Source organism: Lissotriton helveticus, chromosome 7 (genome assembly GCF_964261635.1).
Source record: "Lissotriton helveticus chromosome 7, aLisHel1.1, whole genome shotgun sequence".
In the NCBI taxonomy this organism is placed as follows: domain Eukaryota; kingdom Metazoa; phylum Chordata; class Amphibia; order Caudata; family Salamandridae; genus Lissotriton; species Lissotriton helveticus.
The window spans coordinates 1,956,554,500-1,956,578,434 of record NC_136068.1 but is presented as its reverse complement, the minus strand read 5'-3'; the positions used below and the strand labels follow the sequence as shown (position 1 = coordinate 1,956,578,434).

Sequence of the window (23,935 nt, the reverse complement as noted above, 5' to 3'; positions counted from 1 at the left end):
TTAGTGACCGATAACAATACTATCTACACACTGCTTCATTTCTTAGTGACCAATAACAATACTACCCACACGCTGTCGCACTGCTCACAATGCTATTACAATACTATCCTCACACTGCTTCACTCCTTAGTGACCTATAACAATACTATCCACACACTGCTTCACTCCTTAGTGACCAATAATAATACTGTCTGCACACTGCTTCACTCCTCCGTGACCTATAACATCACTATCCACACACTGCTTCACTCCTCAGTGACCTATGATAATACTATCCGCACACTGCTTCACTCCTCAGTGACCTATGATAATACTATCCGCACACTGCTTCACTCCTTAGTGACCAATAATAATACTGTCCGCACACTGCTTCACTCCTTAGTGACCGATAACAATTCTACCCGCACACTGCTTCACTCCTCAGGGACCGATAACAATACTATCCGCACACTGCTTCACTCCTTAGTGACCTATAACAATACTATCCACACACTGCTTCACTCCTTAGTGACCAATAATAATACTGTCCGCACACTGCTTCACTCCTTAGTGACCGATAACAATTCTACCCACACACTGCTTCACTCCTCAGGGACCGATAACAATACTACCCGCACACTGCTTCATTTCTTAGTGACCGATAACAATTCTATCCGCACACTGCTTCACTCCTCAGTGACCTATGATAATACTATCCGCACACTGCTTCACTCCTTAGTGACCAATAATAATACTGTCCGCACACTGCTTCACTCCTTAGTGACCGATAACAATTCTACCCGCACACTGCTTCACTCCTTAGGGACCGATAACAATACTATCCGCACACTGCTTCACTCCTTAGTGACCTATAACAATACTATCCACAGCCTGCTTCACTCCTTAGTGACCAATAATAATACTGTCCGCACACTGCTTCACTCCTGAGTGACCGATAACAATTCTACCCACACACTGCTTCACTCCTCAGAGACCGATAACAATTCTACCCACACACTGCTTCACTCCTCAGGGACCGATAACAATACTACCCACACACTGCTTCATTTCTTAGTGACCAATAACAATACTATCTACACACTGCTTCATTTCTTAGTGACCGATAACAATTCTACCCACACACTGCTTCATTTCTTAGTGACCGATAACAATACTATCCGCACACTGCTTCATTTCTTAGTGACCGATAACAATACTACCCACACACTGCTTCATTTCTTAGTGACCGATAACAATACTATCCGTACACTGCTTCATTTCTTAGTGACCGATAACAATACTACCCACACACTGCTTCATTTCTTAGTGACCGATAACAATACTATCTACACACTGCTTCATTTCTTAGTGACCGATAACAATTCTACCCACACACTGCTTCATTTCTTAGTGACCGATAACAATTCTACCCACACACTGCTTCATTTCTTAGTGACCGATAACAATACTGCCCGCACACTGCTTCATTTCTTAGTGACCGATAACAATACTATCCGCACACTGCTTCATTTCTTAGTGACCGATAACAATACTACCCACACACTGCTTCATTTCTTAGTGACCGATAACAATACTATCTACACACTGCTTCATTTCTTAGTGACCGATAACAATTCTACCCACACACTGCTTCATTTCTTAGTGACCGATAACAATACTACCCACACACTGCTTCATTTCTTAGTGACCGATAACAATACTACCCACACACTGCTTCATTTCTTAGTGACCGATAACAATACTATCTACACACTGCTTCATTTCTTAGTGACCGATAACAATTCTACCCACACACTGCTTCATTTCTTAGTGACCGATAACAATACTACCCACACACTGCTTCACTCCTCAGGGACCGATAACAATACTACCCGCACACTGCTTCATTTCTTAGTGACCGATAACAATACTTCCCACGCACTGCTTCATTTCTTAGTGACCGATAACAATACTACCCACACACTGCTTCATTTCTTAGTGACCGATAACAATACTATCTACACACTGCTTCATTTCTTAGTGACCGATAACAATTCTACCCACACACTGCTTCATTTCTTAGTGACCGATAACAATTCTACCCACACACTGCTTCATTTCTTAGTGACCTATAACAATACTACCCGCACACTGCTTCATTTCTTAGTGACCGATAACAATACTATCCGCACACTGCTTCATTTCTTAGTGACCGATAACAATACTACCCACACACTGCTTCATTTCTTAGTGACCGATAACAATACTATCTACACACTGCTTCACTCCTCAGGGACCGATAACAATACTACCCGCACACTGCTTCATTTCTTAGTGACCGATAACAATACTATCTACACACTGCTTCATTTCTTAGTGACCGATAACAATTCTACCCACACACTGCTTCACTCCTCAGGGACCGATAACAATACTACCCGCACACCGCTTCATTTCTTAGTGACCGATAACAATACTATCTACACACTGCTTCATTTCTTAGTGACCGATAACAATTCTACCCATACACTGCTTCATTTCTTAGTGACCGATAACAATTCTACCCACACACTGCTTCATTTCTTAGTGACCGATAACAATACTACCCGCACACTGCTTCATTTCTTAGTGACCGATAACAATTCTACCCACACACTGCTTCATTTCTTACTGACCGATAACAATTCTACCCGCACACTGCTTCATTTCTTAGTGACCGATAACAATACTATCCACACACTGCTTCATTTCTTAGTGACCGATAACAATTCTACCCACACACTGCTTCATTTCTTAGTGACCGATAACAATACTACCCACACACTGCTTCATTTCTTAGTGACCGATAACAATACTATCTACACACTGCTTCATTTCTTAGTGACCGATAACAATTCTACCCATACACTGCTTCATTTCTTAGTGACCGATAACAATTCTACCCACACACTGCTTCATTTCTTAGTGACCGATAACAATACTACCCACACACTGCTTCATTTCTTAGTGACCGATAACAATACTATCTACACACTGCTTCATTTCTTAGTGACCGATAACAATTCTACCCATACACTGCTTCATTTCTTAGTGACCGATAACAATACTACCCACACACTGCTTCATTTCTTAGTGACCGGTAACAATTCTACCCGCACACTGCTTCATTTCTTAGTGACCGATAACAATACTATCCACACGCTGCTTCACTATGTTTTAAGTCTGCTTTAGATAGATTTTGAGCATCATGTGTTTATCATTTATTGGCTGAGACTGCAGATATGTTTGTCAATGTTGTGAGAAATGTTTGTGTTTTTGCTGTAGATATCTATTGATATTTCAAATATATTTCATGCAGCAATTTGTATTATGATGTCACATTTTAAGAAAATTAAAAGCATTTTTTCGAAAACAGAGGGGAGAGGGTATGGTGTAATGGCCTGAGAAGCCTACTTCGGATCTGGGGGAACGGGTTCGAGTCTCGGCGTCGGCTCAACATCCTGTGATTCTGGACAAAACCCTTAATCTCCCCGTGCCAACAGTTCAGCACCTCGAGACCCTCAGGGGTGATTTGCAGCACTTTAAAAATACTGGTTTCTTATTTTTTTAAACATGCTTTTCTTTTGTAGTCCATCGACACTAAAGAGTACGTTCGACAAGACACATATAGAGGAAGAGCGACGTGGGACGGCGTCAGCTTTTGCTGAAAATCTCCTGTTCATCGTGTTTATTTTCTCACAGGTTTCATAGGTGCACGCCAGTGTGAGCTTGTCAGGGGCTTCGTAATGAATCATTGATTGAAACGACGGGCAGGTGCCTTAACAGTTGACAGTGTACAGGAGCGTGTCCAGGTCGGCGCGCCAGTGGGTAGTTATAGTTAGGACCAAAGTTTCCATAGGAAAACGATTTTTTTTGCCTATAACTTTGGCTCTGCTTGAAGAATCTTGAAGACATTTTCAACAAACGTCCCCTTTTTGGTTCAGCTGCTGTGTTGATAGTTTTTGGGTGATCCGTCAAGCGGGGACCCCAAAAAAAAAGGGGGTCACCAAACATGTTTTCCCATGGTCTATAGGGGTTTTTCATTTTTTCAACATGACTACAGCCCAAACCGCTGAACGGAATTACAGCAAATTTGGCAGAAAGCTTGATGTTGGTCCATAAGCGTGGTTTTTGTTTTTATTATTTGGTGTAAATCCATTCAGTAGTTTCAGAGATATTCAACTTTTAAAAATATAGATATCTGGGGAGGCGAGTCCTTGCAGTGGACTCTCGGATCCTACTAAAAGTTGATTGGCTGCTAATACTTCAACCAGGAAGCGTTGGCAGCCATCTTGGGACTTCGCCTGAAGCGGAGTCCCAAAAAAAAAGTAAAAAATTAAGAAAAGGAGGCAGGGTACGAATACCCTGCCCCCAGCCCCATATATGGTAGGGGGGTCCCCCAGGGACCGCCACTTCCCTGGAGCTATGTGCAAGATTAGTGCCGGGGAGGATATATGCCTCCCCCACAGCCTCGGGGACCGTCACCTCCCTGGGGCATTCTTTTCAAATTATGCTGGGGTTGCCAGCCCAACCCCTGTGCACTGGGAACCGCCACCTCCTCAGGGCAAATGTATTAATGCAGGACCCCCAAGGGCCCCCCGCAGCCCCAGGGACCGCCAGCTCCCTGGGGCTAAACTCCCTGGGGCTAAATATGCAATGAATGCGGGGGGCGTGGGGCATCCCAGCAGCCATGAGGACCGCCACCTCCTCGTAGCAAATGTAAATAATTATAGTGGGGGGGCTGCACGTCTCTCCGTAGCCCCGGGGGCCACCATCTCCCCGGGCTGGGCCCAGCAATGAAAGGGGGGGCGACGCGGCCCATCTCCTGGAGCCGTGCATGGCTCTGGGGACTGCCCCCCCCCAGGGCCGGCTTCTGCTATGTCCCGGGGTGCCCGTGTTTGCTATGGCTTGGCGGTAGCCTTACCCCTCCTGCCAACCCATAGCAAACGCTGCTGCGCTTTCAGCAAGCGAGAGCGTGCGAAATGCTCTCCCTAGCTGAAAGCGGAGCAGAGTCACTTTTGGACAGAGAGAGCTGGGTGTCCAGAAATTGTGCTGAATTTCACTGGTTTTATATGAGTGAAATCTGAGCCTGCCTAGAACATCCCTGTAACATCTGGCTTTTAACAGTGGAGATATACGTTTTTTTGAGAATTCTAGTCCTGCTTAAAATTCAATTTCTGTTAAAAAAACACAAATAAATATATATATATATATAGAGAGAGAGAGAGAGAGAGAAGTTTTCTTGCTAAACTTGACCTTATGCTTTGGGCGAATTGATGACATAAGTCAGTAAACGGTTCAATGGAGGTGATATCAGTGAAGTCAATGTAAAACAAAGTAAAGGGGTAAAGTACGCATCAGAATGCACCACACTCATGGCATTGCTGCCATGGCATTACTCTCCTGGCCGCACAGCATGGCATGACAGAATAACCCAACCTCCACCACTTTCCCCCGGTGCGGCTGTCCGCGGACACTCACCCAGGCACTCTCCTCCGCCTTCGGCCTCCTCGAACCCGGCCAGGCACTGGCACTGCCCTACGGGCACCAGCCACTCGCCGTCGGCGCTGCAGTGCATCTTGGGGGGGCCACCAGCATCCTCCTGGGCATTGGCCACACAGTTGCCCACCACCTCCGCCAGGCTGTCCGCACCGGCTAGAATCTCCGGGAAGAGTGCCAGGCGGCTGCGGGTCTCCGGGCACACCTTGTAGAAGACCCGCACACCCACCAGCGCCACGCAGGCCCCGAAGTTCTGGAAGGCCAGGTAGAAGCCCCGCCGCGTCAGCCGGCTGATGGAGCTCACCTCCACGTTGAGCTGCAGGGAGCCCTCCACGATGTCTTTGCTGCCGAAGCTCTGGTCGGCAGCGATGGTGTTGACCTTGGTGAAGAGAGGCCGCCGGAAGAGGATGCCCTGGTCCTGGTCGGACTCCATGTAGTAGAGGTTGAAGGTCTCCTTGCAGGAGAGCGGCTGCTCCGTGAAGCTCTTGCAGTCGCGCACGGTGAACTTCTGCTCCACGAAGATGCGGGCCGCCTCGTCCCGGTAGATCCAGTTGCTGCGGAGCCAGTGGTCGGTGTCACCCACCAGGACGCTGCAATCCTGGTACATGTAGGTGGGCGTCCCGTTGAGGATCTGCTGAATCTGGCTCCACTGGTCAGGGGAGAAGAAGGCAAGAGGTCAGTGCTTGGGCCACCTCAGAGGGTCTCCCCTTCTTGCACCCGGTGCCCACCCACAGTGCCCACCCTTACACCTGGTGCCCATATCCTATGCCCACATCCTGTGTTCACACCCTGTGCCCACCCTCCAACCCTATGCCCACAACCCATGCCTACCCTTGTACCCCATGCTCACATCTGGTGCCCACCCTTACACCCGGTGCCCACCCCTACACCTGGTGCCCATATCCTATGCCCACATCCCGTGTTCACACCCTGTGCCTACCCTTGTACCCCATGCTCACATCTGGTGCCCACCCTTACACCCGGTGCCCACCCACAGTGCCCACCCCTACACCTGGTGCCCATATCCTATGCCCACATCCTGTGTTCACACCCTGTGCCCACCCTCCAACCCTATGCCCACAACCCATGCCTACCCTTGTACCCCATGGTAACATCTGGTGCCCACCCTTACACCTGGTGCCCGCCAGATACTCACCCCATTCTCCGGCGGGTCCGGCAGCCACCCGAGCCCGCCCTGGGCTGTGGCTGTGTCCAGGAGGTCCACTGAAAGGGAACACACACATTTAGAGCAATAAGACAATATGATAATAAAAAAGACAATCTTCTCAGTAGCATTTACCACAAAAGGAAGAGGCACAGAAACACCTCCCAGTCCAGGCCTCTAGAAATCTACTCGCCCACTCGCCATGGCGAGTCAGATTTTATCAGGGCGTGCTATTTTAACCCCTCCGCTGCGGGCGTTATTCCCCCGCTGTGCTGGGGGGTGGGGGGGCGCGCACAGTGCCCCTGTGCTGATGACGAGCTGAGCTTGTCACGGCCACGCCCGTTCCTTAGAACGCTCAGCACAGCAGGGGAATTATCCCCGCGTGTGAGCGTTCTAACGGCACACGAGCACCGAGGCTGATGACGGGCTCGTCATAAGCATGGCAGGGGTTAAAGGCCTACCGGCCCGTTCTGGCGAGCTGACAAAGAATAGGTGTTCTGCTCTCTCAGAAAGTGAATGAGCAACAAAGGTGCGCTCAGAGACAGAGGTCAGATATCAGCTTACGTCTAGGCCTGGGCGTAAACTTCTGCTCCGCTTGCGGAGTTTTTCCCACTCCGTGCTCCACGTAAAGCAGAGAGTTCTGAAAAACTCCACGTAGTCACACGGAGCTGAGTTTTTCCTCTCTCGTGGCTTGCCAACGTTAAGTTACCAAGCGCGAGAGAGGGAAATCGTACACGAGACCACCTCCCTGCGAGATTTCCCAACGCGGGCAGTCACGGCAGGTCGCTACCGCTCGCATTGAGAAATCGGCAGCTCGCGTTCAGGAAGCTGCTGCCGGAGGAGGACATCTATTTGAGCGACAGAAAGAAGCAGCGTCCTCTTGCGCTGCGTGTGCTGCCGTTCCAGCTGATTCTTCAGCATGGTACAAACTCCCAGCGCTACAAATCAGGGCGAGCAGCGCAACTTACCCCACTCTGCTTCTTGCGGAACTCCGTGGAGCACTGAAAAGTTTCTTCGGCACTTTACGGAGTTCCGTGTAGCAGACCATAACCCCCTCCACCCCCCAGGCCTCTTACACATGCTGCTTATTTTATCCCGGAGTCGGGTGTTTACTTTTCTTTCTCTGACTGCACAGTTAGAGGATTTAGTAAACTGAACTGTGTGACAATCGTGCAGGATGTCGCGGTTTTCTGTTAACACACAACATTCAAATAGCTTGTAAATGAACTGTACAAACATTCCAAAATATACTTCTGTTATGAGAGCACTTTTCTAGTAATTCTGTGTAATGGAAACAAACATTGTAATCGGATGAAAACAAAGACGACGACTTTACTCGGTGACGTGCAAATGGTAAATATTTTTGTTGGAATCCGGTTTCCGCACATTATTGTTTTCACTGTAAACAGTTTTATCCTTAAACTGCGTTCGTGGGAAAGTTTGTGGCCATTTCAATAGAAAATGCCTAGATGCCCAGGATGCTTGTTTCCGGTCCAGGGAAGACATGGCTTGGCAGTTCGGGCTGGACTGTTCCCATGAGGCACTGGGTCAGACTGATTTGCATATAGCCATGTCTGAACTGGGGTGGCTGAGTGAACTAAAGAATGGTGATGGATTAAACCCAGATCAGTTGACTGGGGGTGAGTGATTGATTTGTTCAAACGCTCCGTCCATCATCCCCTTTTGTATCGCTAGATGTAAATTACAGCGACTACCCATCATGCTTTAGTATATATTTATTAAAGGTGAGTTTTTAAACACAAACTAAGAATTATTCCTGCCCGCACCCTAATGGGCATGCTATCGGTGACCCTAGAGGCATGTCAGCGGTCACGTGTACCCTGTATGTGGGCTGGATTCTGATTATACACAGAGCAGATGTGTCATCTATTCATTCATACAAAAGAGTTTTTGTACAGCAGACATGCTGACCTCACATGCTTCAAGGTGCACTCATGTGATAAGGAAGGAAAAAGTGGCTCTATAAAATATAATATTTGCCCAGGATCACACAATGTGAGAGCAGTTTATGACAGAGGTACATTGCAGTTCGGTAGAGTAGATTAGTCAAGTCACCAGGCCTGCAGGTTTTATAATATTTTGATGACATTTCCAGGCCTGCTCACAGCTCTGCCCTCTGTGACTCAGTGTGGTGTTTGTCTCTCAACCCCTACGTCCGGTTCCTCCTCCACAGATTTGAGCTCCTGCCTTACTCACCCTCTTTACAACACTGCAGGACTCGCAGCATCTTAGAGAGTTTTCTTCTGGGATGTCTCTGCGTTGCCTTCATCTATCCAGAGAGCTGGCCTCCAGCCCTAGCTACAAACACCAGCCAGCTGTGAGGTGCCACCCTAGAGGCAACCCACCAGATGTAGTGGGCGGTGCTGGACACGGGTGGGCGGTAAACTCCGCCAGCAGAGTTTGCAGAGTTTTGCCCACTCCACACTCCACTTGGAGCGCGGTGAAAGCTGGCTGACCGCAGTGTGACGGAGATTTTCTCAGATGTGGCTCACCAACGGTAAGTTGGCGGGCGTGTAAAACGAGCACTAGACAGCGTCCCGGCGAGATTCCTCGAGGCGGGCGATCACGACAGGTTGCTGCCGCGCGTGCTGAGATCGCTGGGGCTCGAATAGAAAATCTACTCGAGTAGCAGAAAGAAGCAGCTCCCTCTGGTGTGTCGCGCGGGGCCGTTCGGGCTCCCGGCACTAACTATCAGTCCGAGCAGCGCAACGTACCGGGATTCCACTGCTTGCGGAACTCCACAGAATTCCATAGAGTAAACCGCTGCGAATTCACCCACCCCGAGAAACAACGCTCCAGATGCGGAGTGCAGTGCAGGAACCTGCCTTCCAGATGAGGAGTGCAACCCTGGAAACAAGCCTGCAAGTGTAGAGTGCAGCACTGCACTCAGCCCTCTGGATGTGGAGCGCAGCAGTGGACACAGGCCTCCAGGCATGACGCGCAGCACCGGACACAGACCTCCAGGCGTGGCGCGCCGCACTGGAAACAGGCCTCCAGGCGTGGAACGCAGCACTGGACACAGGCCTCCAGGTGTGGAGCGCCGCACTGGACACAGGCCTCCAGGCGTGACGCACAGCACTGGACACAGACCACCAGGCGTGGAGCATAGCACTGGACACAGGCCTCCAGGCGTGGCGCGCAGCACTGGACACAGACCACCAGGCGTGGAGCGCAGCACTGGACACAGGCCTCCAGGTGTGGAGCGCAGCACTGGACACAGGCCTCCAGGTGTGGAGCGCCGCACTGGACACAGGCCTCCAGGCGTGACGCACAGCACTGGACACAGACCACCAGGCGTGGAGCATAGCACTGGACACAGGCCTCCAGGCGTGGCGCGCAGCACTGGACACAGGCCTCCAGGTGTGGCGCACAGCACTGGACACAGACCACCAGGCGTGGAGCATAGCACTGGACACAGGCCTCCAGGCGTGGCGCGCAGCACTGGACACAGGCGTGGCGCACAGCACTGGACACAGACCACCAGGCGTGGAGCATAGCACTGGACACAGGCCTCCAGGCGTGGCTCGCAGCACTGGACACAGGCCTCCAGGTGTGGCGCACAGCACTGGACACAGACCATCAGGCGTGGAGCGCAGCACTGGACACAGGCCTCCAGGTGTGGAGCGCAGCACTGGACACAGGCCTCCAGGTGTGGAGCGCCGCACTGGACACAGACCACCAGGCGTGGTGCACAGCACTGGACACAGACCACCAGGCGTGGAGCGCAGCACTGGACACAGGCCTCCAGGCGTGGCATGCAGCACTGGACACAGGCCTCCAGGCGTGGAGCATAGCACTGGACACAGGCCTCCAGGCGTGGAGCATAGCACTGGACACAGGCCTCCAGGCGTGGCGCGCAGCACTGGACACAGACCACCAGGCGTGGAGCATAGCACTGGACACAGGCCTCCAGGCGTGGCGCGCAGCACTGGACACAGACCACCAGGCGTGGAGCATAGCACTGGACACAGGCCTCCAGGCGTGGCGCGCAGCACTGGACACAGACCACCAGGCGTGGAGCATAGCACTGGACACAGACCACCAGGCGTGGAGCATAGCACTGGACACAGGCCTCCAGGCGTGGCGCGCAGCACTGGACACAGACCACCAGGCGTGGAGCATAGCACTGGACACAGGCCTCCAGGCGTGGAGCGCAGCACTGGACACAGACCACCAGGCGTGGAGCATAGCACTGGACACAGACCACCAGGCGTGGAGCATAGCACTGGACACAGGCCTCCAGGCGTGGCGCGCAGCACTGGACACAGGCCTCCAGGCGTGGCATGCAGCACTGGACACAGGCCTCCAGGCGTGGAGCGCAGCACTGGACACAGACCACCAGGCGTGGAGCATAGCACTGGACACAGACCACCAGGCGTGGAGCATAGCACTGGACACAGGCCTCCAGGCGTGGCGCGCAGCACTGGACACAGACCACCAGGCGTGGAGCATAGCACTGGACACAGGCCTCCAGGCGTGGAGCGCTGCTCTGGACACAGGCCTCCAGGTATGGCGCGCAGCACTGGATACAGGCCTCCAGGCGTTGCGCGCAGCACTGGACACAGGCCTCCAGGCGTGGAGCGCTGCTCTGGACACAGCCCTCACCACTCTCCACAGCCCACACAAAGGGGCCAGTGAAGGGGGCGTGGCCACACCCCACAGTAAGAGCCCTCAGGGACACCAGTACTAGGACAGAGACTACAAGCTCCGCCCAATTCTCCAGGCGACCCCTCCCCCTGCTCCCCCCTTACAACCAGGAACTTTCACTCCCCCCAGTACAGAGCACAGAAGCCCCCTCTCCCAGAAGGTACCGAGACACCCCCTCAGGAGGGACCTGCGGGAGTGAGTCTGAGAATGACAGCTCAGTCAACTTACAACAAGCACTGGCAAAGCCAATACATGTGGCCTTGGCAAGCTCCTGCTATGGTTATATTTTTCAAGCATATGCTACTATAATAAAAAGCAAAAAAGAGGAAATATGCTTCACCTGTATATGGTAGCAGCATGCTTACAAAATAATTTCAAATCTAAAAATGTAACTTATACATATAATTTTAAAAAAACAGGACCGGAGCCACTTCGGAGACAGGTGCGCTTCAAAGAGGTGTGGAAGCGTTTTACTGCACATCACAGGGAAATGTGATCCTTGTTTTGTCGATGTAAAAAGAGAGAAGTATTGGCTGCGAGGTACTATAACCTGAAGACACGGTTCAAACACACAGGATAATATTAAAAAACAACAAAGAATAAATAATATTACGCGGCGAGTCCGGGTGGGCCACCCTGGCACCGAAGGGCACTTCTTTACAGGCGGACGCGCTCATGTGAAAGGGGCCGCTCAGAGCAGGAGAGCCAATAGGAAGTGGCGGACACGCCCCCAGGCTGTGTGGGGGGAGGGGCGGGGGGCGGGTGCAACATGGAAATGGCAGCTGAAGGGACCAGTGGGTGAAGAGAGCTGAAGCAAAGCTCCTCTGTGCTTGGAAGCAAGCAGGTGTTTTTAGGTCTGGCTCGACAAAGCAGCGGTCGTCGGACCTTATGAGAGCGTTCAGGAGTACCACTGAGACCACGGGCTCTACCTGCATCCTGGGTCCCCGGAGTGCAGCATCTGATTGGGCAGAAGATGTGTGCTTCCTCGTAAAGAGTGCCTGTGTTACACTGCTGCGGGGCGGGCCAATGATCAAAGCTATGGACCTCATTCGTTCATTTTGAAAAGTTATGATCAATGCCGTACGTCTGCCATATTTATTGTGAAAATCGCATCTCAAAGTCGACATGCGTTTAAGGGTGGATTGTTATCACACTGTGCTGAAGCCCGTGGGCAGGTAACGGGGGATGCCACAGACGCAGCAGACAAGGGGCTTGGTGTTGCCCCCCCCCCCCACAAACCACGGGGACATATTTGAAGGGGGATATCCTTTCTTGGGACCTCTTAAGAGCAATCGTATCTCACCTCGCCAGCTGTAGTTTTGTTTAATACATTTCCAGTTTTATACCTATACTAGCTTACCCCTCACGCGTTGCTGCGATCTCCGAAGAAAGGACATTCAAGGAAACTCGTTATGATAACATTCAATTTACATTGTGTCATTTTGATTGAAACTTATTCATTTTAATATGGAAAACATTTCAAAGTGTCGTTTTAATTTATTTATTTATGAAGGGGCCGATATTTAAAAACATGTTATGCCAGAAACCTTCGCGGGAGTGTACTCAACAACTTTCCAAAGTTTCATGGCGATCGGATGAATGCTGTTTTAATTCTATTTATTTATTCAAGTGCTTGTGGATACACGATTTGTTGTTTTTCCGTCTGGTGCGTACATCAGTATTCGAAAGATTATGAGGGCCCTGGGGAGGAGATATTTAAGAAAATATTATGCCAGAAACATTCGCGGGAGTGTACTCAACAACTTTCCAAAGTTTCCTGGCGATCGGATGAATGCTGTTTTAATTCTATTTATTTATTCGAGTGCTTGTGGATACACGATTTTTTGTTTTTCTGTCTTGTGGGTACATCAGTATTCGAAAGATTATGAGGGCCCTGGGGGGCGATAAAAAAAATGTATGCCAGAAACCTTCGCTGGAGTGTACTCAACAACTTCCCAAAGTTTCATGGCGATCGGATGAATGGTGTAGTAATGCATAAAGGACAAACAGACAGACAGACAGACAGACAGAGAGACAGACAGACAGACAGACATACTTTCGTTTTTATATATATATATATATATATATATATATATATATATATATATATATATATATAGATGATTCATGGTTACTTTGTGAGGATGCATACACTCAGCACGGTAGGAGCCAGCCGGTGGCACTACGCCGATGCGTGACCGCGGAGTATTCTGCATAGTTATGGATCTGCCTCACAACCCACCCACTGATGCATAATGCAAATAAAAACACTGTTTGTAACTCAAACGGCTGAAACGTTACTACAAATGCAGCGCCGTGCTGCTGCGCGGTAGTAGGTCCTTTGCAAAGGTTGAAAGGTTGACCGGTCAAGTTTCTGTTGCTTATCGCTATGTTTGGGTGTTAAACTGAACTAATGAGGTGCAACCTTTGCCAGACAGTGTTAACAAGTGTAACAATGACAAAATAATGTATTAATCCTGTCATTTATCCTCCATTACTTGCCTTTTCTTGCCACATAATTTAGTCACGGTGCTGCATAATTTGCCCCCCCCCCCTTGCCACATAATTCCAGCGGCCCTGAGTAGCAGTGTATCGGTTATGGTGGCGGACCTAGGGTAAAGCCATAGGCCTGACCGGTTTATTATAAAAGCTGGGATAAAGGCAGCAGGCCGGATGCAGCAGGGTGACCTGTTATTAATCTGTATTTAGGACCACAGAACGGCATTTCATGGCATGGGGCGCCCACAGACCCTCGTAGTTGGTGGGGACGGGGAGTACACCACCCCCTCGGAGAGTCCTCGGTTCCCCTCTTAGAAGAGCGAGCTTTTCGATGTGTGACTTGTGTAACACGTGTAGTTGTGTTACTGTGTGCCCTGCGGTGCCATGTGTGGAAGCTGAAGCCCAGCACAGCAGGCATGAGTTGGTTACGATGCCAAACCCATGATGAGGGCTGTGGCACGGACGCCAGAGGTCTGATTATGAAAAGTTACGACAAAGGCAGTAGGCCTGATGTATTTATTCTGAAACGCGTTAACGCCAACAGGACTTTAGCAGTGATTGTTTTCGCGCCGTGTTACAGGCTCAATGTCCACTCCGCCCCCATTCTTGACATTCTCACCTCTCCAGGGTGCAACCTCATCAGACAAGACAGGCCGATCAAAACTGGGGGGAGACTAGCCATCATTCACAAAGCTGGAATACAGATTACCAAACTTACACCTGCAGAATACTTATTGTTTGAATACCTGGGTGTCGAACTCACTGCCAAGGGCACCTCACCCATCAACTTCCACACCATCTACCATCCTCCTGGAGAGCGTACCCTTCCCCGAAGAACTAACAGATCTGATAACACGTTTCTCCATGACAGACACTAAAGACGTGTTCCTGGGTGACCTCAATATCCACTGGAACGACCCAGAAGACTCCACTATGCAGAATCTATCCAACCTTCTGGAAATATATAACCTCAAACAACTCTGCAATAAACCAACTCACATCAAAGGTGTAACACCGGATGCGATAATTACCAACAATGAACTGGTCTCTCTGAGAGCGACTTCTCCTCTTGACTGGTCCGACCAACACCTCATTCCGTTCAAGATTGACGCACCTGTCAGCCACCAACCTATTCGTGATGACAAACCTAAACACTGGACCAGAAACATCAAAGAAGTCCCTTTATCCAAACTTGATTCCATGATTCATGACCATCGACAACTCAAACCTTCACCATGGACGGCCGATGACCTCGCTACACACTTTAACTAAAAAATGACAGAGAATTTAGACCAAGTAGCTCTGAATGATGAAAGGCGTCAACTCAGACAAACGGAAAGGTCTTGGAGACTAAACCCCTCGACCTTACACCCAGCGCAACTTAGATCTGCTCAGCGGGCTTACAAAAAATAAGTCGTCTTTCTTCCGCAGCCAACTTGATCTGGCGAAAAACAGACCGAGAGAACTCTTCAACATTGTCAAAAGCCAAACTAACGGCACCCCCTCTCAAGATATCAAAGCCACCAAAGAGCGATGTGAAGAAATTGCCACCTTATTTACCAATAAAGTCTCTAAAATTGATCAATCCTTCATACAAACCGCTAACCCTCCTTCCCTCTTAACTTGCCCCCCGTCAACCACCCTTGACCACTCGGAAAGAGATCTTAACAAGGACAATCGGACATGCCTCCAGCTAAAAAACAATGCGCATTCGTCCGACTTTGAGCTAATGTCGGTAAACGAGGTCTTCAATATAATTTCTAATCTAAAACCTTCCTCCCACACAATGGACCCCTCCCATCCACAATTATAAAAGAACTCAACCACACCATTCCCCCTTTCTGGACAAAAGTCATCAACACCTCCCTCACTTAAGGCTGTGTCCCAGACTCCCTTCAACTAGGACAAATCACACCCATTCTCAAGAACCTGGGGCCGATCCTAATGATATTAACAACCTCAGACCTATCTCAAACCTCCCGTTCCTTACAAAAACACTGGAGAAATGTGTTCTCCACCAACTCAATACACACATTGATGAGTTCACCCTCCTCGACACCTTTCAATCTGGATTCAGAAAAGGCTGCAGCACGGAAACAGCTATGCTCAACGTCTCTGACGACATTCACAAGGCCCTAGACGAAGGTGATGCCTGCCTACTCATCCTTATTGACCTATCTGCCGCATTCGACACAGTAAACCATCCAGCCCTTTTGGAGACCCTGTCGAAGCGCTCCGGCATTAACGGCACAGTACTAAAATGGTTCACCTCCTTCCATCAACACCGCTCGCAACAAATTAAAACCAACTCCTGTCTCTCAAAGCCAACAAAAGTCACACTTGGAGTCCCGCAAGGCTTGATCCTCTTCCCGCCCCTCTTCAATCTCTTCATGGAGCCCCTCACAAGCATCTTGAAAAAAGCTGGAGTGAATTACCACCTTTAAGCAATCATCGACCAATCCAAGAGTGGCTGAAGAATCTTGTTGCCCTTAACTGCCCCCTTGTCCTATCGGATTCAGTTAAGTCTCTAGACGTCACCCTTGACAAGAACTTATCAATGGAGGTTCACATCAAAAACTCTGCAAAAAGTGCTCTTTTCTCTCTAAAACACCTCAAGAAATTGAAACCTTTTCTTCCCCACGATGACCTGAAGACAGTAGTCCAATCCCTAGTTCTCTCTAAAATCGACTACGGGAACGCCATCCTAACAGGGTCTCGAAAAGCTCACCTAGCCCCTCTAAGGGCAGTGCTGAACATGGCCGCTCGACTCGTATCTAGAGTAAACAGATTTGAACACATCCCTCCAGCTCTCAACTCCCTCAGCTGGCTTCCCATGGAAGAGAGGTGTATTTACAAGCTGGCCCGCATCACACACAAAACCCTCCACTCTCCAGCCCCCAACTACCGGAACAACAAACTGGTAAGAGCAGGTCAATCCAGAACCCTGAGAAGCTCCAACTCACTCCTTCTCATTCCGCCAAAAATGAAAAAGAAAAACACCCAATCCGATCGTGTTCTTGCAACGCTCCCAGGATATGGAACGCTCTCCCGGGAGTCCTCAGATGCAACCCCTCCTCCTCCTGTTTCAAAAGGGATCTCAAACTCCATCTCCTAAACAAATACTTTCCCGACCAACGTCAACTAACCTCGACTGCAATATCCGAGTCGACTCCTCTCTCTCTTGACATTCAAGGATTGTTGGTGACCGGTCTGTGTTTACCACCTTTTTTTTTGTTCTCTCGCCCTGCGATACACTGTTTACTTATTTTTCATGCTGTATTTTTTTTATCTCTGGTTTGCTTCCTTACTGACTGCCCACTTTGTAATGCAATTTAAAACTTTTAAAATAAATAAGTGTGTGGGCTGGCGGTGCCAGGGGGGTGGGAGGTCAATGAGTGGGTGGCGGTGCCGGAGGGCTGGGGTGGCAGTGCGTGGGCTGGGAGGGCCAGAGGGGCTGGGAGGTCTGTGCCTGGGCTGGTTTGTGGCTGCTCCAGGGCCCATCTGGGAGCTGCTGGGCGGTTTAACCCCTGAATTCCCTAACACAACCACAAACACTGCCTGCGGCCTCTCCGGGGCCTGCTGTCTCCACACCCAGCACAGCAGCCGCGGCCTCGGCCTGTCTGTACAAGCTCGGCTCCGCCTACCTTCACAGACGGGGCTGCTTCTATTTTGTGTCCTGGGGCTGTTTTCTGTCCCAGTCTGACCCTGGGCTGGCTGCAACAAACGTGCCCTGCTCCCGGCTCTTTATCCTGAGACGAAACGTGTGACCTGGGGCTGCTCACCCACAGATCTCTGCAGCAGGTGCATTAACCCTCAGCTACCTTCCTGTGAGTGGATCCTGTAACCAGTAGATCACACAGATCTCTGCAGCAAGTGCATTAACCCTCCGTGACCAGTAGATCCCCCACCGACCTCTGTCGCAGGTGCATTAACCCTCTGTTACTCTCCTGAGAGTGGATCCTGTGAGCTGCAGGTCACACAGACCTCTACGGTAGCGGCGCTGACCCGCCAAGCTATCCTTCTAAAACCGGAGTCCGTCAGATAGAAAATACCTCAGTGAGTCAAGCACTCACTGACAAGTTCTGTACATCCCTGGGCATAAACTGCTTCCAGGGGGGATCGAGAACCCCCTGCAGTCACCCTGAAGCCATTTTGGTATGACATGAGCCTGTCCCCTGCACTTCAGCTGCTGCTGCAGGAGCGTGAACCCCCTGAGGTATACTGCCGGAGCTGAACCTGTGACCCAAACACAGTCCTCTGCAGCAGGAGCGTGAACCCCCTGAGGTATACTGCTGGAGCAGAGCGTGTGGCCTCCACACAGACCTCTGCAGCAGGAGCGTGAATCCCCTGAGGTATACTGCCGGAGCTGAACCTGTGACCCAAACACAGACCTCGGCAGAAGGAGCGTGAACCCCCTGAGGTATACTGCTGGAGCTGAGCCTGTGGCCACCACACAGACCTCTGCAGCAGGAGCGTGAACCCCCTGAGGTATACTGCCGGAGCTGAGCCTGTGGCCCTCACACAGACCTCTGCAGCAGGAGCGTGAACCCCCTGAGGTATACTGCCGGAGCTGAACCTGTGACCCAAACACAGACCTCTGCAGCAGGAGTGTGAACCCCCTGAGGTGTACTGCCGGGGCTGAACCTGAGGCCCGCACACGACGATGATCAGCACTTCCGTCTTGTCGGAGTTGAGTTTCAGGCAGTTTGATCTCATCTAGAGAAGTTGCTTCTGAGGGTGGTGGACGTGTGGTCAGGTGTCACGGGCGTTGGATATAATGGAGATTCCTAGGAGGTGATGACGTTAGCGAGCGGTGTCATGTAGAATTTCAGCAGGGTTGGGCTCAACTTTGAGCCCTGAGGGACTCTGGAGATCAGGTTCTTAGTTCTGATCTGTAGGGTGGTAGTGTGACTCGATCTGTAGTGTAAACACAACACAGAATGCAGAACATGGTCATACACTCACCGAGTACAGAGATCTGGGCCTAAATCCATCGTTTTTTTGCTCACCATGCCATTCCAGTTTGAACCCAGCCATATGCAAATCAGTCTGACCCTGCGCCCCATGGGAACAGTCCAGCCCGAACTGCCTGGCCAGGTCCTCGCTATCGGTAAAAGCAATATACTTATATATCCATCACAGACCGAATAACCATATCCGCGTCTCGGAAATCTAAATCTCGTAATAGCAAGCGTCACAAGTATCATCTAAGCGGCGTGCCGTACGTATGGGTGCCATCTTGTAGTGATCAGTATAATTGAGTACATGGTTCGAATAAGCCATATATCAAACAGTGAGCTGTGACTAAGATTACTCATTTCAATTACAACGATACTGGTAATCATAAGATCAACATGTTTATCAATTGTGATACCACGTTTGTTATCGATGTACTTGTAGTAAGATATATATCGGAAGTACAATCCGGCGACTGCGAGAGAGAATGGTTGAACACTTTCGAGCACTTAAGAAAGGTGACGTCCGATATCCTATTGCAGCACGAGCCGTACAGAACTATCAGAATAAAGAAAATCATGAATTTAGTTTTCATGGAATAGACCACGTGAGAATGGATGTACGCGGCGGTAACAGAACTACTGCTCACACGTAAGGAAGCGCTATGGATTATGAAATTGAGGGCAGTAGAACTTGGTTTGAATATTGATAGTGAGTTACAGCACTTTCTTGGACAATGACTTGATAATTCTTTGTATATGTCAAGTAACTCTGAATTCAGTGGTTTTTAAGATAAAGATAGAGAGGAATGAGAAGTTGTAACGGATAATATAATGGTTCTTTCTTCACTTATGTAGCGTATGAGACAATATATTCATGACGCAGGTTGTCTGTCTGTTAACCTATCTTTGATGGATATACGATACTGTTCAACTGTTGATGAATTATATATTTAATGATATCCCTCGTACTGTTAATTTTGTAATAGGATAACCTTTTTGTAATGTCATTCCATTGCCCATGAATCATATATTGCTTGGATCTTATCGTTAATTTTGTAATTCTAAATGACCATGAATCTACTGTGTGTATCTCGCTGCTTTTGCATCTGTGACCAATATCTGAGTTTACAGTAATATATTTTTTTCATATGTTATACTCTCTCTTTCTGTTACACTTTCTATTTCTGTTATATCTTCTATTTTGTATTATGTCTACACTCTGGGCTTATCTGTTTTTGACTTTAACCCTTGCTAACCATTCCTTTCATTTTACTATTTAGTTATTGCCTATTCAGTTTACTACCTAGATACTTTCATTACTATTATTTATAATAGTATTACGATATTAAGAACGTAGTTTTTGACTGATATAGTTCTGATTATGTTTGATATATGGTTTATTCGAACCATGTGCTCAATTATACTGATCACTACACGATGGCACCTTTACGTATGGCACGTCGCTTAGATGATGCTTGTGACGCTTGCTATCACGAGATTTAGATTTCCGAAACGGGGATATGGTTATTAGGTTTGTAATGGATATATAAGTATATTGCTTTTACAGATAGACTTTGAAGTATCTTATGTCCTTGAGCAGACTTTGACTGAAATAGTGATATACATTTTCTGATTATGTTTGAAATATGGTTTATACGAACCACGTACTAGATTACACTGATCACTACAAGATGCCATCTATTTAATATACATACGGTACATCGTTTAGAAGAGGCTTGTGACGTTAGTTATCGCGAGATTTTGATGTCTAAGATGTGGAAATGGTCAAGAGGTTTGTGATCGATACATATTGATATCAATTTTATCGTTAGATATTGTAGTAGCTTATGTCCTTGGGCATCTATTGGATGCTCTACAGTTTAATAGTTGCGTATGTGATTGTTAGACCTGACATAATTGGCGTGAGTCTCCCTTCCATTTTTGATGGATTGCCTCCTCTGCTTTTGCTGGATTTATGCTTTCGGCGCTGTGCCACTGCTATCCAGTGCCACAGTGCAAGTGCTCCCTATGTTAAATTGACGTACTGATTGGATTCCATGATTGGCTTATTTGATTTATGTCAGCCCCTAGTACAGTGCGCCATGTGTGCCCAGGGCTTATAGATCAAATGCTGCTGGTGGGCTTGCAGCACTGGTTGTGCCACCCACAGAAGCAGCTTGTAAAGTGTGTCTCAGGCCTGTCATTGCAAGGCCTGTGTGCAGTCTAGCACTGCCATGTCGACTTGGCAAAGTGCACCCACTTGCCAGTCCCTAAACCTTCCCTTTGCTTCATATTAGTCACCCCTATGGTAGTGCCAAGGGCAGGGTGCATTGTAAGTGTAAGGTAGGACATGCTCTGATGTGTGTAGCATGTTCTAATAGTGAATTACAGCCATTTTCGTTTTTCACTATTGAAGGCTACCTATTCTCATAGGCCAGAATGAGCAGTGAAGATTGTTATATTCCTACAATCCTAACTGACTCAGGGAACATGGTAGAAATTCGAGTTTAGTATGCCTGAACTCAGAATAATAAAATGCATCTTTTAGTGAAGTTTATTTTAATATTCTGTGTTTGCAAATACCACTTTAAGAAGGTAGGTATTTGCTTGCCTAACCATTTGAGCCCACCTCTGCTGAGTTGTGTATTCCTTGTCTGGGTTTGTGTGTGACAGGGCTGGGGAAATTCTAGGAGACAGGCTGAGTCACCCAGTGGTGAATAGAGAGATCTGCATATAGATGGGAGGGGGAGAGTGCACCTGGGACCTGAATAGGGCTGGGCCTTCCCTCTACAATGCTGGCTCCACCCCCTGTGGCTTGTCTGATGTCTCTGCCCTGCACAGTGAAAGGAGAAGGGGAATCTTGTCAATAGAGTGCTCCAGGGCAGGATCTTCCCTCCCCTGTGCTGGCCCCACCTCCTGTGGGGCGTCTGATGTTTCTGCCCTGCAGAGTGAAAGGAAGAAGAGAGTCATGTAAACAGTGCTCAGGAACTGGTTTGAACTTGGCAGAGGCCTCTCTGCCTTCAGAGAACAAAGGATTTATTGGTATAAATATTGGGACCCAGTCCCACAGACTTTAGATCACTTCTGGAACAAGAAACCTTTCTGCCAAGGAGATGAACCAAGGAAGCTTCAGGAGTATGGACTGCCCCTCTGCCAGTGTGCTGTTTGCTGGGTTGGCCTGCAGTGGTTGCTTCATTGCCAAGGGAAAGGAGACGGAACTTTGTAAAGACTTTCAACTACAGAATAATCTCCAAGGGCTTGAACTGTGCTTGCCTCCTGCTGAAGTCTCAGGGCCAAAAGACTTCACCTCCAGCTCCCTCCTGAATTTCCTTGCTGGGAATTCTGACTCCAGTCACTTGCGTGCCCCCGGGAGTTGGAAGCGCGACGCATCGAGAAGAAGCGTGTCACCGCCGCAGCTGAAATCATCGCAATGCAGGAGAAGCGAGCCTTCATCTCATCTCCCTGGAAGCGTGTGTTCATCGAAGGCTGTCTGCTGTCGCATCACCGGAGAAGTGTGACGCCCGAAAGAGTCACCATCACATCGCCGGAGAAGCGCATCGCAGGGCCTGTCGCGGCTCCAAAGTACAGAGTCGTCGCAAGGCTGCCAGGGCATCATCGCATTGTCATTGCATCGCCGCATCAAGGGCGCCATCTTCTCGCATCGCAACTGGGTCCTCGCATCGTCATCGCATCGCATCAAGGCGCCATCTTGCGCCCCGCAACAGGTCGAGAATCTACGCATCACCTCCGCACCGGTAAGGCTCACGACGAGTCCCCTACTCTGCACAAGCATTGAGGAAGGACGCAACCGTTCCCCCGGGTCATGGAACCGACGCATCTCCCCTTCTGCAAGCCTTTTGTTTACTTTGCGTGCCGCATCCAGGTACTTTGTTGAGAACTTTGTCGCATCTACCATCAACTTGAACTAAGAGACTTTAATCATCTTTTAAGCAACCTTAAGTGTAGTATTGTGGATTTTTGTCGTTTGTGGTCCTGTGTTTAAGTCTATATATAGAATACTTATTTTTATAAAACCTGTGTTGTGTCCATCTGTAGTGTTTTCACTGTATTACTGTGTATATTCACTACTGCTTAACACACTGCCTCTGAGATAAGCCTGTCTGCTCGTGCCAAGCTACGAAGGGGGTGAGCAGGGGTTATTAAGGAGTGTACTCCCCTTATCCTGACTTAGAAGTAAGGGTCCCTATTTGGACAAAGGTGAATGCCATTGCCATTTAGAGACCCCCAGATCTAACAGTGATTATATTTATTATTGTTTTAGGCTTATCTACTAACGGACCACTCCAAGATGACGACAGTTTTGTAAACGTATATATAGCAACGTTAAGATGGCGCTTATGGTGCACGCCGTCGAGGGAATAGGACTACCGAGACACGGTAATCCATATAGGTATGGAGATGATCGTCAAAAGATTAAGATAGGAGATTTTATGGGCAATGGAGGAGTATTCTGGTTATACTTTGTTATAGACCGACTATACGGGACTCATTTCTGTTTTTTGGAGTGACTTGACACTTATATTTGTTTACTATAACGAACGGTTTGACTTGCGGTTCCATTTGTTTTTTTATTTTACGCAGGTGACAAACTCGTAAATCGCTGTTTTTCTAATTTTGCATCTTACCTCGAATTTATTTGAAGCTTGCTAATGAGATCCTTCTCTCCGGCATGGAACGCGATACCAAAGGTGAGATTATTCTATACCCCCCCCATTCATACTTTGTAATGTGTTTGGGGTCTCTCGTTTGCTTATTTGCTGTCTTAGCTCACTTCAGTTTATAGATACCTTAGCTCGACCTTACATTATCGTGTTCGAATTTTGGACACAGTATTTGATTCTCGTTAAGAAGAAAGTGAACAAGGCACAAGGTGAATAAAGCCAGACGTTCTAGTATATCAGACCAATTGTTACTTTTGTCCGGGTGATATTATTAATTTTACGTTGTATGTTGTTTGTACTTTAGGTTTGCTACCTTTGAGAACTCACACATTTTGGATATTTTTTCATGTGTTACTTATCGAAAGAGCCCGTTATCAGGTGATTTGGTTAATTGTCTATGCACTCAGGTATTCACGTAAGGGGTTATATGATATTACCCTTTCATA

General features: G+C 48.7%; 1 protein-coding gene across 1 annotated transcript in view; it reads right to left on the bottom strand.

Annotated features, from left to right (window-relative positions):
- EPHA1 (EPH receptor A1) overlaps positions 1–23,935 on the bottom strand; it is a 138,836-nt gene that overhangs the window by 96,126 nt on the left and 18,775 nt on the right. Inside the window, exons 2-3 of the mRNA XM_078655847.1 lie at positions 6,674–6,741; positions 5,500–6,166 (exon numbers count right to left, since the gene is read on the bottom strand). Of these exons, the coding sequence (XP_078511973.1) occupies positions 5,500–6,166; positions 6,674–6,741 (735 nt within the window). The remainder of the gene's footprint in view (positions 1–5,499; positions 6,167–6,673; positions 6,742–23,935) is intronic.